The sequence below is a fragment of the Ursus americanus genome, chromosome 28, assembly GCF_024610735.1.
Source record: "Ursus americanus isolate L20-20 chromosome 28, mUrsAme1.1.p, whole genome shotgun sequence".
In the NCBI taxonomy this organism is placed as follows: domain Eukaryota; kingdom Metazoa; phylum Chordata; class Mammalia; order Carnivora; family Ursidae; genus Ursus; species Ursus americanus.
In genome coordinates, this window is record NC_142154.1 from 36,800,823 (window position 1) to 36,819,154 (window position 18,332).

The 18,332-nt window shown below is 38.1% G+C and overlaps 1 protein-coding gene across 12 annotated transcripts in view; it reads left to right on the forward strand.

The window, feature by feature from the left end:
* The window catches only part of DENND4A (DENN domain containing 4A), a 136,798-nt gene extending 118,995 nt beyond the window's left edge, over positions 1–17,803 (forward strand). For 8 of the 12 annotated variants that reach the window (XM_045810826.2, XM_045810827.2, XM_045810825.2 and 5 more), the window contains 10 exons: positions 624–718; positions 2,776–2,951; positions 3,046–3,192; positions 4,483–4,681; positions 4,913–5,167; positions 6,341–6,458; positions 6,582–6,608; positions 7,073–7,235; positions 7,395–7,459; positions 15,235–17,803. In XM_045810826.2, coding sequence (XP_045666782.2) covers positions 624–718; positions 2,776–2,951; positions 3,046–3,192; positions 4,483–4,681; positions 4,913–5,167; positions 6,341–6,458; positions 6,582–6,608; positions 7,073–7,235; positions 7,395–7,459; positions 15,235–15,371 — 1,382 coding nt within the window. In that variant the 3' untranslated portion in view covers positions 15,372–17,803. The remainder of the gene's footprint in view (positions 1–623; positions 719–2,775; positions 2,952–3,045; positions 3,193–4,482; positions 4,682–4,912; positions 5,168–6,340; positions 6,459–6,581; positions 6,609–7,072; positions 7,236–7,394; positions 7,460–15,234) is intronic. The other 4 variants (XM_045810830.2, XM_045810832.2, XM_045810833.2 and 1 more) reach the window with 1 other exon arrangement.
* Positions 17,804–18,332: the final 529 nt, after the last annotated feature.

The following is an 18,332-nucleotide window of genomic DNA, read 5'->3' on the forward strand; positions in this document are numbered from 1 at the left end:
CCATTGTCAACAATTGATTTGACCACAGAACTCCCCTTCCTTTTTGTTGTTGTTGTTGTTTTAATACCTACTGATACCCATTACTCTTAAGAATGTATTTGGAAATTCTTCCCTCATGGTTAAGAACAAGATTACTGTACCAGATCTTAAAAGACCCTGAGAAGACAGAGAATCGCCAGTAAATCTTTTTATGATTGGAAATAAAATTAGCTATTTTGTATGTTTTAGACCTTAGAACTATACACATTCTTGTATTTTAAACATGGAAAAAGAGAAACAGCAAATTAGTAATTACAAATGACTGGAATGCCTTGTAGCCTGTACCCACAAAGTACTTCGTAAGTGAGTAGCCTGTACCCACAAAGTACTTCATAAGTGAGTAATGAAGCTGGGGCTTCCCACCGCTAGCTTGTGGGAAGCCGTAGAGTCAGAGCCCATTTCCTTTCGGTTGTACTCAAAACAAAAATGCGTGCCTTTTTTATTTGTTTTTTTCTTAAATTACCTTTGCTATTTTGAATAGAACAGTTGGACATTTTCTCAGAGAACTTATGGAGGTAAAAGATTTTCGTATCCTTTCTCATGAATTGTAATGGTTTTGCTCTTTGTTTTTTATTAATGAACAGGATCCCTGTCCAAGTTTGCCTTACCTGGGAAATCAGAAGTGACATCTTCCTGCAACACGAGTAATATAAATATCTTCCAGAACTATGCAATGGAGGTACGATTTTAATCCAGAGAGCGGCTTCCTGTACTACGTACGCTGCCTCTAAAACGTGCATTCCTGAAGTGCTCACGATCAGGGGTAGAGTAATAAAAAGTTAAATATGTAGCATCTGCAAATTTTGGAGTGTATATTGGAACTGAATAAACTTAAAATATCCAGTATTTCAGAATACTGAAGTCCTACAGCTTCATCTCTGTTTGGGAAAGTCCCATGCTTCCTTTGGGATTTATCAACATAGAAAAGCATTTCCATTGTCAGTATTTCTAGTTATCCCTTATTTTTTCTATGTTCTCTTTGAACTTTTATTTCTCATCTGAACCTCTTAAAAACTAACTCTGAAAAATAGACAAGGCAAGAAACAACAATTGTTGGAGAGGATGTGGAGAAAGGGGATCCCTCCTACATTGTTGGTGGGAATGCAAGTTGGTACAGCCACTCTGGAAAACAGTGTGGAGGTCCCTTAAAAAGTTAAAAATTGAGCTACCCTATGATCCAGCCATCGCACTACTGGGTATTTACCCCAAAGATACAGACGTAGTGAAGAGAAGGGCCATATGCACCCCAATGTTCATAGCAGCAATGTCCACAATAGCTAAATCGTGGAAGGAGCCGAGATGCCCTTCAACAGATGACTGGATTAAGAAGTTGTGGTCCATATATACAATGGAATATTACTCAGCTATCAGAAAGAACGAGTTCTCAACATTTGCTGCAACACGGACGGCACTGGAGGAGATAATGCTAAGTGAAATAAGTCAAGCAGAGAAAGACAACTATCATATGATTTCTCTCATCTATGGAACATAAGAACTAGGATGATCGGTAGGGGAAGAAAGGGATAAAGAAGGGGGGGGTAATCAGAAGGGGGAATGAAACATGAGAGACTATGGACTCTGAGAAACAAACTGAGGACTTCAGAGGGGGGGGGGTGGGGGAATGGGATAGACCGGTGATGGGTAGTAAGGAGGGCACGTATTGCATGGTGCACTGGGTGTTATACACAACTAATGAATCATCGAGCCTTACATCGGAAACCGGGGATGTACTGTATGGTGACTAACATAATATAATAAAAAATCATTAAAAAAAACAAAACAAAACAAAAAAACCAACTCTGCTCTGCAAGCACACTTTTATGACGAGGGGACGTGGGGCTGTTTCGGCCTTTGTGCCCCTTTGCCCATCATGCTCGTCGTTGTGTCAGCTGGATGCAGGCCTCTGCTGGAGACGCTGCTGTGTGCCTTTTTCTCACAGTGAAAAAGTGATGTTTTTACACATTAAAAGTTTTCCCTAACTTTTGTATAAAAAATGCTTCCAAATACATTTGTGAGTGTTGTTGCTTCTTCGGGCCAGTTTGCATAAATTTGGAAAATAGATTTGCATGTAGCTGGAAAATAAATGACCAGCGCAGATATTACAATGACGAAGCTTCTGACGGCTCCAGGAATTTCTGTATCTTATTCATGTAAGGACACATTTACATCCATCTAGAGCAGCACTGCTTAAACTGTCCTTAGTGACAGACCAGGGTTTTGTTGGGGTCTTTAATTTCCAATCTGTCATGGCTGATACCGTTAAAAAAAACGTGTATTGATTACAGATTTAGATATCGCAGCAATGACCAATTGCTTTAAAGGTTTCTAAGTCCTCTTCTCAATTTCTTTACTTATCTCATCACAAACCAAAAAGAGTTTGTGGACCCACACTGGTCTGGTGACCACACAATGAGCAGCATACAGACCCAGAATATGTCATTACGAATGCCTATTTTGGGTACTAACAAATTAGTGCTTGGGTTTACTTTTTCATTAATAAAACCCTGGCAGGTTCTGTAGTTAATTATAAATGGTAAAAATGCACACAGAATGCAAGGTTGTCTTTCAGGTAAAAATTTTGAAATTGATTTAGCTGAATGTAATCTATTCTTTTTTGTTTGTAACTTCTGAATCCTTCTGACTTTTAGTTTTCTAACAGATTTATGGATTGAAGTGGTTTTTAATTCATAATATCTCCAACAGGCTCACTTTACAAAGCGCTGTTTTCTCCCATAGGTTCTTATCTCGAGTTGCTCTCGGTGTAGAACGTGTGATTGTCTCGTCCATGATGAGGAGATCATGGCTGGCTGGACAGCAGATGATTCAAATCTCAATACTACATGCCCATTTTGTGGCAACCTTTTCTTGCCCTTTCTGAATATTGAGATAAGAGATTTAAGACGGCCTGGAAGGTAATGATTTGTGCTTTCTTTTTCCTTCATGGTTAAAGATCCTGTTTCCTAGAATCTCTCTTTTCTCAAAAATGTCCTTTAATTCACATTGCAGATACTTTCTGAAGTCAAGCCCATCTACAGAAAATATGCATTTTCCATCCTCCTTTTCAACTCAGACAAGGCAGTCTTGTATCTCAACATCAGCCTCTGGTCTTGACACATCTGTTATCTCTGTTCAAGGGAATTTTGATCTCAATAGGTAATTATGATTATGTGGAACTATATTTTAACATGTATTACACATGTTTCAGAAAATGACAGAAAAATCAACTGACCATTTAAAATTTCTAGGGGTGCCTGGGTCGCTCAGTCAGTTAAGCATCTAATTATTGATTTCGGCTGAAGTCATGATCTTAGGATCATAGAGTCGAGCCCCACGTTGGGCTCTGCGCTGGGCCACGGAGTCCACTTGAGATTCTCTCTTCCTTCCCCGCTACCTTGCTCACATGCATGCTCGCTCTCTCTCAAATTTCCATGTATAATAGATTCATAATCTTAAGTTCTTACCCCTAATTAAAACAGCATTAAAATTTTCTAATAACCTAAATGTTTAAGCAGTTATAGTTTATGCTTTATGAATCCCTAGAGTTTAAGCTGTATAATTCTTATATGATAATGTTTATTAGTGTTTTAAAAGTAAAAATTCCAGGAACACCTGGCTGGCTCAGTGGGTAGAGCATGCGACTCTTGATCTCAGGGTCGTGAGTTCAAGCCCCATGTTGAGTGTGGAGCCTACTTAAAAAAAAAAGTAAAAATTCTGTAGAACACTTGAAGTTTACAGTGAACATATTTCTCTTATCTCTGTCTCTTTAGGAATTAAGTCAGTCCTAACTTACTTACTTTGGAATATTTAATAACCTGAGAAAACATTTAGAACTGATAGAAGAACTGTAAAATCAAAGTAAGACTTTACAGTAAGCCTAATATAAGCGAATTTACACTTAAAACAAATGCTGAAATTGACTCCACTTTGGAGAAGTGCCAGATAGACCATATACATAACAGGGCAGGTGAAGTCATATTGGTAACTGCCTGTGCAGGGAAAAATGCCTGCAGGGTGCTGGCCGGCTGGCTTGACCTGTTTGATCCCAAGTGCCTAGGCAGCGCAGACGCAAATCGGCGTGATCGTAGGCGGAGCCCTTTCTCTGACGGGGTCCCATTAGCTTGTGACTCCTGAAGGAATAGGTGCCTTTTTTCTCTGCTTTGTACTCTCTGGGCCTACTGGGGTTCCTGGTGTATAAAAGTTGTCTACTAAATGTTTTAATAAATGAGTGACTTTTGAGTATTTGAAGTTCACTGGATAAAAAGGAAATTTAACATGATTAGACTACTTAAAAATATATCCTAGTCCCCAGCCAAATTCTGACCAACATCTTTATCTGATTTACTTTGCTGTGTATCCAGCTCTGATTCTAAAGAACTGGTTGTTCTGGATGAAATAAAATAAATCTGGACAATGATACGCTTTTTTCTTTTTTCAATGCCCAAGCAAATCTAAACTGCTGGAAAATACATGTGCCCGCAGTATTCAGATCCCTGCTGATAGATCAAAAACAGCTGTGTCAAAATGTCCAATATTTCCAATGGCCAGGAGCGTTAGTACTTACGGCCCCTTGGATAAGGAAGACACTGGAGGCCAGAAGCTCATTCCTACAGGCAGCCTGCCAACTACTTTACAAGGAGCTACCGTATGTATTTTGGGGTTTTTTAAAATTTGGACGTTGCTGATTCACTTATGATTTTGTTCTCCTTGTCCTATCTAGCCTTATTAGCTTCAATTTTATATCAAGAAGAGTTTCTAGTCCCATGATACAATTCTAGTATTTTCTATTTATATGAAAATCATTGACAGGAATTTTTTTTGATTTAGTATCATCAATCTTGTATTTTCCATTTATGGTTTTTTATTTATTCAACAGGATTCTTTAGGATTAGAGTGGCACCTCCCCAGTCCAGATCCTATCACTGTCCCATATCTTAGTCCTTTAGTGGTATGGAAGGAGCTTGAAAGCTTACTGGAAAATGAAGGCGACCACGCAATAACAGTGGCAGACTTTGTGGACCATCATCCAATCGTGTTTTGGAACCTGGTGTGGTATTTTAGACGTCTTGACTTACCCAGTAACTTACCTGGATTGATTCTTTCTTCTGAGCATTGTAACAAATATTCAAAGGTATGAAAATAAAAATTAACTAAAAGTCAATGCTACTGTCACCTTTGTAATACTAGCATATTCTAAATGACAAAAAAGTAATTTTTTATGCTAAGTTTTTTAAATAACCATCTGAATCTTTGGATCAATAAAATTGTTTTCGTTGCATTTACAGATAGTTTTTCTTCTTACAGCCTAGCGGTAAGACAAAATCATGTTTTGTCGCCTTCTTGTAAAATTGACACAAAATGGGCTGTATTTTTGTTATAACCTCAAGAAGAAACGGTCTGTGACTCTTATGAGAAGGGTTTGTGATTTGGCCCTACTCACGTCTCATACCTCCTTCAAAAACAAGCCTTACACATTTTTAGGAGGATGTCTGTAATTCCTAGTTCAGGCATGTGCTACCATTCTCTTCGGTCCTATGAGTTTTTGCTTAACATCTAGATAGATTGTTATATGTTTACTTGTGTTTTTGATCCATTGTTCTGTAAAAGTGTTTTATTTCTTCATATGTATCACCACCACTAAATCACACCATCTCCAAGTTCAGGAACTTCTTCTGCCTACTTGTACTCACGTCTATGATTGTGCATGTGGTTTGGCTTTTCAGCGCATGACAAATGAATGACCAAGAGGTTAACTCAGTGAGTTATCTAGGGTAGGGTCTTGACTGATGTAGAATGAGGCACCTGGATTCATTTTTCTGGGGACCCTCTGTCATAAGCTGGTTAAGGTTAGCCTTTCATGGTACCCTTTCTTACTGATCTAAATACTTGGTTAAATCTGCTACTTCAGAGAGGTGCCTGGGTGGCTCAGTCAGTTAAGCGTCTGCCTTCAGCTTAGTTCATGATCCCTTCGGGACTGAGCCCCACATTGGGCTCCCTGCTCCGCAGGCAGTGTGCTTCTCCCTCTCCCTCTGCCACACCCCCTGCTTGTGCTCACTCTCTCTTTCTCAAATAAATAAATACAATCTTGAAAAAAAATCTGCTCCTTCAGAGATCGTTAGCGTCTCGATTCAGCCCATCTTCCTTCAGCGGAGATAAAATGCATACAAACCAGTCATTTTCCATTCTCTTTCTTGTCTTGCACACATATATCCTAAAAAATATTTGTAAGGACCTTTATAAGATAATTACAAAACCTTATCAGGTTAAGGATCATTAATGAATATCTGTTTGTTCTTCAACACAGATTCCTCGCCACTGTATGTCTGAGGATAGTAAACATGTTTTAATACAAATGTTATGGGACAATATGAAACTACATCAGGATCCGGGACAGCCGTTGTACATCCTCTGGAATGCCCACAGTAAGTGCTAGCACAGAACGCTGACTCCGTTTATGTAAGAGTAATCTCTACTTGCTTTAAATAGCAATAGTAAACTAATGTGTAACTAACTTTTATTTTACTTTACTACTTTTTGTCTTACAGGTCAAAATCGTACTCTTTTGTTTGAGAGTGAGTGTTAAGTTTGATGTTTTTCGTGCTATCTTCCATGGAGGCCAGGGGTTTTGGGGTTTTGGTTTTTTGAGCGGTGCTATGTGTGTGCCGGAGGGTCACGTTCTGTGGAGTTTGCTTTTAGCCCATTGCTGGTCCCAGTTTCTTCTGTTTACATGTTTGCTTGTTTCCGTCCCAGGCTGCTGATTGGGAATCTCCTCCAGGGGCTGTACTAAGGAGAACTGCATGTTTAGTTTTTGTCTGTTTGAAGCCACAGAAAGCTTTAAGCCTATTTTCATCGTTGTGTGTCTTATTTTTTTCCTTTTTTTTTTCTTTCTCATTCTTAGATTTCTATTCCTTATCTATTGCCCTTAATTTGTTTTTTAGTGCTTGTAACTTCTTTAATAACTATCAGTTGCTGCTTAATTACATTGTCCGTTATACATAGAACATTTTCCTTCATCTGCTCTTTTGTTCTCTTACAGCCCAAAAGTATCCAATGGTCCATCTATTGCAAAAAGGTGATAATTCATTTAACCAGGAACTATTGAAAAATATGGTAAAAAGCATTAAAATGAATGATGTCTATGGACCAATGAGTCAAATTTTAGAGACACTGAGTAAATGTCCTCATTTTAAAAGACAGAGGTAAGTCTGTCTTAAATGAATATATTGTTTCTCTAAGCAGATTCATATTATTGGCTTAGTAATTTGATTTCTTCATGCTTATATTAGCATAAATATTTTAGTACAGAATATAGAGATTATATGAATAGTAATATCTTCTCCACTCCTTTTCCCCCCCAGGAGTTTGTATAGAGAAATACTATTTCTCTCGCTTGTGGCCCTGGGAAGAGAAAACATTGATATAGGTAATTCAGCATAATATCTAACATGTAATGTTTATAGATCATGGTATCATTTTCAAAGTATTTTTATATTGGTAGTCCTTATTGTTATTTTAATATTATTTATTATTTTAATATTAAATTAATATTAATATATTAGAGTTCTTTCTTTGATTTTTTTTAATTTAATGTAATAGATACTTTGCTCATGTGAGTAATAGTGATGATAAATTATAAAAGCTAACATTTTTTGAGGGCCTACTTTGTGCCTGACACTGTAGCAAGTACTTTCCATGTATTATCTCCTATAATTCTCCCAAAAGCCCTATGAGATAGGGACTGCTATCGTTTCAGAAGGAATGTAAGGTAGCTAAATATTTGAGGAGGCCCCAAACTTTTTTGATTGATCATCTCCTTCTCCCAGTGATTGTGCCGGGCTCCCTTTAAGTTGCCACTTCTAAGTCTCAGGAAAGGGCAGAAATAGCCCCTGGTAGACAAAAAGAAGAAGGGGGGGGGCTATCAGGCATTGAGAGCCTGGAGCAGAGATTTGGCATTTTTCTGAAAAGTTACGACGTGAGTAAGTTGATGAGAGTGATGATGCTACACGTAAGTCCTCTGACTTGTACGTAACGTGGGTACCCTGCTAAGTAAACCCACTCCCCGTTAAAGAGAGACTATGTAATCAGCCACACTTTTTAGGTGAGCGTAGACTGTCTTAACAAAAATATATCTGGTTATTAGCGCTAGTCAACAATTTGACTTTTTTTTTTTAAGATTTATTGACTTATTTGGAAGAGAGCGTGCAGAGGGGCAGAGGGAGAGAAGCAGACTCCCCGAGTTTTCCCCTGCGGAGCGGGGTGCAGGGCTTGATCCCAGGACCCTGAGATCCTGACCTGAGCTGAAACTGCGAGAGTCAGACCCTCAACTGACTGAGCCACGCGGGCGCCCCTCAGAATGATGATAATATATAATGAGCTTACGCCCTATTACAGGTTGCTCAGCCAGACCATATGGAACATGAATAGAGAACAGGGGCACTCCCTGCGGTGCTGGCTCCCCAACAAGTTCACTAAAGGATGGGAAAGAGTAGGAGTTAGTGAGTGAAGAGAGGGCTTAGAGCAGCCATCCCTAACTGGGTATCTCAAGGGGCTATCAGGCACCTTCTGACCAAAGGTGACCTGTGTCACTGGGAATTGTCAGTCTTAATGCCAAGAGAGAGCTTATAGAATCCAGAAGCAATGATATGTATGGATGAGATGGCAGGCATCTTACAGTAAAATGGAACTGCTAGATAAGGGGTAATATTTTTTTGTGTACGCATTATCTAAAAGGGTTAACCTTTTCTGAGCACATTCTGCAGAAAAGTCAAATTTCGTTAAAGTTTAAAATAAATTTCCTGACCCCCTAAAATAATGGTGAGAGAGGGAAAGTGTGAAAGGCTTTTCTTTATCTCAGCAATCCGTCATTCACTTTGCTCTAGCCAAAACAATCATTACATGACCCCTGCAGTCGTGCTGTTAAATGTCCTTATCCTTGCACCCCTCCCCAACCAGAGCCAAATTTACAAATACACTTCTTTCCTGACCCTAACCCCCATGCAAAATTTTATTCCTCCTCTATTAGAGCTGCTTGGAGATTACTATATAGGTACTTTTATCCGTACCTTAAAGGAATTTACCATTTAATGAGTCCAAGAGCCCTTTTCGTCTGACTCTCTGATGACAGACCTGATAGTAACTTCCTTTGCCAGTTCTTTGAAGGTTTCTGGAAGCGTCTGAGTTCTTATGGCCTGTCCTTTATGGTCCTCTCAGGGTGCGAAGCTCTTCACCGTCTATGTGTTGGGTGTCCCTCAAAAAACTGTCACTTTCTGTGTAGAACCAGAATTTAGAAACCCAAGGGGAAGGATTGGAGACTAAAACAATAATAGGAAGAAGGGAAGAAGGGGAGGAAAGGAAATTTGAAAAAAACATAAATGAGTAAGTAACTGGTATTAGGATGGACTGATGGAGGGAGAATCTGGATGTTAATGGGTTTATTTCTGGAGGCTCTGCTGAGAGGCAGACTGGACTATGGGGAGAAGGTACCTAAAGTGCATTGTGACCAGGAGGGGGTGTGGAGAATGTGTCTGGGAACCAAGTCTAAGGTGCCTTAGGGCCAGACAAGTTTAAAATTAAGGAAGGCTTCGGAAATGGCACTAAGTTGAGAATTTAGCCAGAATATGAATGGGGGAGGAAACAAACAAACTTTAAAGTTTGCTGGAAGACCTTGAGATGAAGAGTCTGGCATTGCTGAGTAACCGAAAGGCCCCAGAAAAGAGGGTTCGAAGAGAAAACGTCGAGTGTGGGGTGAAATGAGTTTGGAGAAGCAGGCGGGAGCTAGAGCATGCAGGCTTACAGGGCTGCAAGTATTTTGGACGGAATATTCAATGCAGTGGGGAAACATGTGGGGGATTTTTAGGCAGGAGAGAGACAGGATCGAATATATGTCTTACCAGGATCTCTAGTCTATGGAGAACAAATTGGGTGGGAACCCAGCTGCTAGTGAAAAGGGCAGCTAAGAAGCTCTTGCAAGAATACGAGTGAACGGGCGGCGGCTTCGGTGTGGTACACTAAACAAAACCAACATTCGGAGGACAAAGAGGGGCTCCTGGCTGGCGAGGTGGGAAGAGCCTGTGACTTTTGATCTTGGGGGTCATGAGTTCAAGCCCCCCCCCATTGGGTATAGAGATTACTAAAAAATTAGTAAACAAATAAATTTAAAAAAAAATAAAGGACAAAAAGTTCTGATTTGGTTAGAAAGAAAATAAATCTGCTCATTTAAAAGCTAGGAATTAGAAATTGGCCTTACAGTAAATGGCTTTTAAAAATCTTAACTATAAATCTGAGCCCAGTAGAAATCAGTGTTTGGTATCTTGGGGAGAAAAAAAAGTATGACCCAGAGAAATATAAACAGGGAACCTTGTACTCAGCAGTTTCATTAAGTCATAGACTTTCTAGTTGAAATAAAGGTGGAAAAATCTGGACAAGTTCCAGTAAGAAAGGTAAAACTTATTTAGAATTAAGGACTACTTGATGGAGGGGGCTAACAGAAGTGTAACTGTGTTTAACCTGTAATTTTGTTTGTAAATAAATACTGTGTGAATGTGTTGAGCTGCCCTTTCCATTAAAAAGACGAAAAGAATGAATGGGTTCAAATTGCAACCAGGGGGCTTTGAGCAGAATGTTGTAAATATTTGTGCTTTTTGGTTTTGGGGGTTTTTTGGTTTTTGGTTTTTGTTCTTTTTTAGAGAGAGAGCGTGCACACATGTGCATGGAGGGGGGCAGGGCAGAGGGAGAGAGAGAGAGAGAGAATCTTAAGCAGGCTTCACACCCACTGCAGAGATGGACTTGGGGCTTGATCTCATGACCCTGAGATCATGACCTGAGCCGAAATCAAGAGTCAGATGCTTAACCAACTGAGCAGCCAGGCATCCCCTAAATATTTGTTTTTAACCATAATAGTTGTGAAACACTGGAAACTATTAAATATAAGAAACTTGACAAATGATTCTAATGTTCAACTGGAAAATTAATCATGTAGGAACTTATATGTAAATACCTGCATAACCTCCTACCTTATGAAAGAGAGAAAGAAGATCAAACTAAACCCAAAGCAAGCAGAAGAAAGGAAATAATAAATATTACAGCAGAAATACATGAAATAGAGAAAAATAGGGGAAAACAATTTTTAAAGATAGAGAAACTCATCAGAATCAAAGTTGGTTCTTTGAAAAGATCAATAAAATTGACCTTTAGTTAGACTAAGAGAAAAAGAGAGAAGATTCAAATTAATGAAATCAGGAATGAAAGAGGGACTATTCCTACTGCCCTTCCAGAGATAAAAAGAATTCTAAGGGCGTGCAATAACTGTACGTCAACAAATTCGATAACCCAGAAGAAATGGACAAATTCCTACCAAGACATAAACCACAAAACTGAGACTCTAGAATAGAAAACCTTAATAGAGCTGTAACAAGTAGATTGAGTTAATATTCAAAAGACTTCCCAGCAAGAAAAACCCAGAACCAGATGGTAAATTCTATCAAATGTTTAAAGAAGGATTAACACTAATTGCAAACTAATAAAAACGTTCACGTCTGTGCTCTGTCTCGTATGTTAGAGCCCTAACATGATGGTGTTTGGAAGTAGGGCCTTGGGGAGTAATAACATCATTTGGATGGAGCCCCCCAAAATGGGATTCATATCCTTAAAAGAAGAAGAGAGCTCTCCGTCCCTCTCAGCCATGTAAGGATATAGGGAGAAGACAGCCATCTGCAAACCAGGAAGAGTGCTCTCACCAGACACCACATATGCTACTGTAACCTTGATCTGGACGTTCCAGCCTCCAGAGCTGTGAGAAATAAATGTTCATCACTTAAGCCCCCCAGTCTCCGGTATTCTGTTGTAGCAGCCTGAACGAAGACACTAATCCTTCACAAACTCTTAACAAAAGTAGAAGAAAAAGGAGCACTTCGTAACTCATTCTGTGAAGCCAATATTACCAAAGACATCACAAAAAAGGAAAACTACTAAGCAATATCCCTTATTAATAATTCTCAACAAAACCCTGCCAAACCAAATCCAGCAACATTTAGAAGAGTTTATATTCCACGACCAATTGGGATTTATCCTAGGAATGCCATGTTGGTTCAATATACAAAACTCAACCAATGTAATAAACCATATTAATAGAATAAATGACACATATATCTCTGGGGCATCTGGCTGGCTCAGTCAGTAGAGCATGCAATTCCTGATTTCAGGGTTGTGAGTTCAAGCCCCACGTTGGGTGTAAAGATTACTTAAGAATAGAATCTTAAAGGGGCGCCTGGATGGCTCAGTCGTTAGGCGTCTGCCTTCGGCTCAGGGCGTGATCCCGGCGTTCTGGGATCAAGCCCCACATCAGGCTCCTCCGCTGGGAGCCTGCTTCTTCCTCTCCCACTCCTCCTGCTTGTGTTCCCTCTCTCGCTGGCTGTTTCTCTCTCTGTCAAATAAATAAAATCTTTAAAAGAAAAAAAAAAGAATAGAATCTTAAAAAAAGAAAAAGACACACATATCTCAGTAGATGCAGAAAACGCACTTGGCAAAATCAACAAACTAGGAATAGAAGGGAATGCCCTCAATTTGATAAAGGACATTTATGAAAAACCCAAAATTCACAGCATAATCAATGGTGAAAAAATGGAAAGGTTTCCCCTTAAGATCAGGAACAAGGCAACATTGTACTAGACATTGTACTAGAAGTTCTAGCCAGAGCAGGTAGGGAAGAAAAAGAAATAAAAGGCATTCGAGTTGGAAAGGAAGAAGTTAAACTATCTCTATTCATAGATGATATGATCATATATATAGAAAACCCTCGATGTTCCACACCAAAAACAAAACAAAACCACCCAGACCGTTAGAGTTAATAAATGATTTCCGCAAGGTTGCATGATAGAAGATCCAGATACAAAAATCATCATACTTCTGCAACTAGCAATGAATAACCTAAAAATAAAATTGAGAGCCATTCCACTTACAGTGGCATCAAAAAGAATAAAATAATTATGAATTTGTTCAACCAAGAAGGCGAAAGACTATACAACGAAAACTGCAAAACATTGCTGAAAGAAATTAGACACTAATAAATGGAAACACATCCCATTTTCATATATTTGGAAGACTAATATTTTTAAGATATCAGTACTACCCAAAGCAGTCTATAGATTCAGTGCAATCCTTATCAAAATCTCAATGATGTTTTTTGCAAAAACAGAAAAACGTATCCTAGAATTTATATGGAATCTCAAGGGACCCCAAGTAACCAAAATCTTAAAGAGGACAGACCTGGAGACTTACTGATTTCAAAACTTACTACAAAGCTACAGTAGTAAACGGTGTGGTAGTGTCATGAAGACAGACATATAGACCAGTGGAAGTGACTAGAGAGCCCAGAAATAAACCCTCATGTATATGGTCAAGTGATTTTTGACAATGGTGCCAAGAGCACCATTGGGGAAAGGACAGTCATTTCAACAAACGATATCCACATGCAAAAGAATGAAGTTGGACCCCCTTATAAAACAAATTAAAATGGATTGAAGACCTAAATGTGAGATCTGAAACTATAAAACTCTCAGGAGAAAACAGGATAAAAATCCTTCGTGATATTAGATTTGGCATTGATTTCTTGGATGTTACACCATAGGCACAAGCAACAAAAGAAAAAATACAAAAATTGGACTTCATGAAAATTTAAAATTTTGTGCATCGAAAGGTAGTATCTGCAAGCATTAAAAGGCAACCCACAGAATGAAAGAAAATATTTCCGAACTGTATATCTGATAAGGGATTAATATCCAGAAACCCACAGAATGAAAGAAGATATTTCCGAACTGTATATCTGATAAGGGATTAATATCCAGAATAGACTCTTTAAATTTCTAAAACTCAACAAAAAAACCCAAGCGACTTAAAAATGGGCAAAGGTCTTGAATAGACATTTCTCCAAAGAAGATACACAAATGACCAATAAGCACATGAAAAGATGCTGAGCCTCACTAATTATTAAGGAAATGCAAATCCGAACTACAGCGGGGCTCCACCTCACACCATCAGGCTGGCTGCTATCAAAAACCAAAAAATAACAAGTGTTAGTGGGGATCTAGAAAATTGGAACCCTTGTACTTTATTGGGAATGTAAAGTGGTACAGCTGCTTGGAAAACAGTATGGCAGTTCCCTTAAAAAATTAGAAATAGAATTTTCATATGATCTAGCAATTACATTTCTGGGTATATACCCAAAAGAATTAAAAGCAGGGTCTGAAAGAGGTATTTGTACATCCATGTACATAGCATTATTCATAATAGTTAAAATGTAGAAACAACCCATGTGTTCACTGAAGGGTGAATGAATAAGCAAAATGTGGTCTAGACATACAATGGCATATTATACAGCCTTAAGAAAGAAGGAACTTCGGGCACATACTACAGCATGGATGAACCTTGAGGACATTATGTTAAATGAAATAAGCCAGTCACAAAAAGACAATCATACAGTTATTAGAGTAGTCAAAATCATAGAGACAGAAGTAGAATGGTAGTTGACAGGGTGGGGGAGGGGGGAACAGAGACTTACTGTTTAATAGGTATAGGGTTTCAGTTTTACAGGAGGCAAAGAGTAATGGGGATGGATGGTGGTGATGTTTGCACATTATGAAGGTTTGTAATACCACCAAACTATAAAAATGGTTAAGATGGTAAATTTTATATGTATTTTACCACAAATTTTAAATTTGGAAAAAAATAATCTTAAAAAGAAGTCATCTTAAAACTTTAAATTCCATTGGTCTGTATAATCTAGCTCTAAAATGCTAAGGACTGGGGTGTCTGGGGGGGTCAGTTGGTTAAGCATCTGCCTTCAGCTCAGGTCATGATCCCAGGGTCTTGGGGTCAAGCCCCGCATCTGGCTCCCTGTTCAGCGGGGAGTCTGCCTCTCCTTCTCCCTTTGTCTCTTTCCTCCACTTGTGCTCTCTGTCAGATAAATAGGATCTTTAAAAAATAAAAAATAAAAATGTTCTTTCTAAAAAAAAATAAAATGCTAAGGACTTTAAGGTCCCTGTTTGTGCTCTGAAATTCTGTAGTCTTTTGGTTGGTGGAAATGTCCTAGAGATTCCTTCTTGGCCTCTAATTTTATAGTTCTGTAATATTACAAAAACTTGATTGTTGTTAATATAGAGTATAAATTGCTGAATGCCCTTATTTCCCTATGAATTTTTGCAGATGCATTTGATAAAGAATACAAGATGGCCTATGATCGCCTCACACCTAGTCAAGTCAAGAGTACACACAACTGTGATAGGCCACCAAGTACAGGAGTGATGGAATGTCGAAAAACCTTTGGAGAACCTTATCTTTAAGATATGCACGTGTGTGTATATTTCAATATGTATTGTATAGTCCATGTATAAAATAACACTTGAAGACTCTAAGCTCTTTTTCTTCAATTTTCAAAAATGCATTTGTAACTGGTTCAGAAAGTCCAGATAGCTTATGTACAGAATGTTTTCAAAAGAGAAGAGTGACAAGTGAGGAGAAAGCCATTTTGTTTCCCGTTTCTTTTTTTTTTTTTTTCCTTTACTTCTCCTATTACAAGTAATTAAGTATTTTTGTGACAAGGAAGTCCCTAAACAAAATTACTTCTCAAAATAAGACAACCGTTTCATGGTTTCTCTTGGAAGAGACACATTGAAAAATCATGTGTGGAACTTAAACAAATGTAAGATCAAAGTATTTCCTGTTTTCATAGACTATTCAAATGTTTTGACCATGAAGTTGTATTATACATATTTTAAATTGTTTATAGTAAGTTGATATTTTTTTAATTTTTAAACAATATAGCAAACAAAATGAACTTAAACCTATGAAGCAAGCAATTAAGTGCTTATTTTCCTTGTCTGCTGCTATTTGAAGTAATTAGCACAGCTGCAGATCTCTATATCTATCTATCTATATATATTTTATTACCTGGGGGAATGATTCAGAAATGTCGTGCTAGTGTCAGTGTTATGCTAGGATTGCATGTTAGTACTGCTAAGCCTGACCGCAGTGAGTGAATGAAAGCGAAGGTGTGCACTGCCCAGACTGACTCATTGAGCCTTGTGGAAGGAGAGCAGAGGGGTTCCAAGTCTGCTTCTGCAAAATTAGGTTCAATATACCGTGATTTGAAAATTTTCTCTGTCACTAACAGATGCATACAGTCTACAGGGATAGCTTACAAAACCAAATATCAATTTAAATTTTAATATGCTACCTGAACACTTATGCTGGGAAACATGTCCGACAACTTATTCCAAATTTTACCCTTATTTTAATATCTAAAATATTGGGGATGATGTGGATTGTGTCATGTTTATCTGGAATATGACCTACTGGAGTATTCTGTTAATATTATATATATATATATGTATATACATATATATAAAAATATTCAAAATATTTTTTCAAAAGCAGAAAAATAATAACTCTCAAAGTACAGCCAGATAGAATTTCCCATATTGAGGAACTTGGCTTTTTCAATAAGCCTTCAGAATCTGAAGTTTATGGAATCTAAAATCCAGAAATATCCAGAAATCAGACAATAAATTGAATGTGTAAGCACCAAGGGTATTAAAGAGACTCTAAACAAATATTTTTAGTCCCATTATTTCAAAAATCACTTTCTTTGGGTAATCTCTGATTAAAAGTATTCTTTGGCTATTAGAATTATTTCTTGATTATCAGTATGTGTGTGTGCATGGTTGCGCACATTGTCATGAATGAAGGAATTCTCTAGACACTTTCAAAGAAGAAAGAAATGGGTGGTTCCAAATTCGGTCTGTAAAGCCAGTAGGGTCCCACACACTTGTACTGGGGATATCTGAGACTTCGAATCAAGTTAGCTGCAGAAAAACTACCTTTTGAGTTCACACCATTGGTGAATAGTGAATAGCATCAAGCTGACACATTTCACAGCTTTCCACTGGGGAAGTAACGGGGAGAGTTTACAAATGTGAAATTTTTGTTCTGATTAGTTTGAGGCTGAACTTGCTTACTTGAAAAATCTGGTGCTACGCACATAAATATGCCTTTCCTTTGTAAATACAACTCCGGTCCCCTCCTTTACTATTCGTATCCAGGTTTCACATTCTGACGGAGTCTTCTGTTCCCTAAATCACTTGAAAATTGTCAAATGAGAGAACCATTTGATAGGTGAGGCTTTGGGCATTGGCAACAAACATCCCTCCAAATAAGGTTCTGGGGTTCTATTCTGGTTTTTTGGTGCATGTTTTTCTTTCCCTTATGAGAACAGCTCTTACTGTTTGTGGAAGTTGTTTAACTTTTCTTCAACACAAATTATTTGTAAGAATTATGGTTGATTAATTTCAAATAGCTGACCAAAAAAAGTGAGGTAAAGCCCATCCTTTCTGGTTCGAACTCATGGAAAAGTGAGTATAATTTTTATCCCCCCCCCTCCTTGTTTCTGCTTTTGGTTGAGTTTTATTTCTCCTACTTTTAGTCCCCAGGGAATATTATTTGTACAAATTTAGTCTTTAAACATAAAACCTAAAACATCAATAGAAAGTGGTAAACCCTGCTCGAAAGGAAATTAGAATCTAGATCATCCTTTAAAATAACTCTAGATAAACTTTTCTTCGATTTTCTCTCTGTTGAGGATTGATTTCGAAGAATCATGGCCAGTCGTGTTGGAGAGAAATACATTTTTGCTACATTATCTGTCTCTTGTTTTCTTACTCTTAGTTTTGTTTATATGGTTAATAGTGGAAAATAAACCATGCTGTGTGCTGGTGTACCTGTTTACTACTCCCTCCCGTGGTGTTTTGAATGTCACACATCTGTATTTGTATCTTATTTTGATATTGAAGTTTTCCTCCTACTGACAGATAGGGAATTATGCAGCCTGTTCATATTCTGATTTTTGTCTTTTTTTTCCCTGATTTCTTTTTTTGGAGGATGGGGAGGGGGGGGAGTGCTTTAAAATTCTAAAACCTACCAGCTTATTTTAGGTTTTTCTAGTATGTTTTTACATTTTTATAGAGAGAGAAATGGCCCCAGAAGATGTTGGTTGAGCATTTTCGGTGATAAATGCGTATTTTACTTTATGCTTCAGTGCAGCCAGCAGTGTTAGCCTGGTGTACGGAGAAGGCCGAGATGTTTTATTTCTAAATACGTTGTAAGTATATGGTTGGAAGAGACCCGTTTGTAGGGTAATGTGAGATGGCCCCGTTTTATTTTTATTTCTCCCACTAGAACTTGAAAGCTGCCGTTAGGCACTTGAGTTCAGAGCAGAAAGGGAAAGGGCAGGCTGCCTCTTTCAGAGA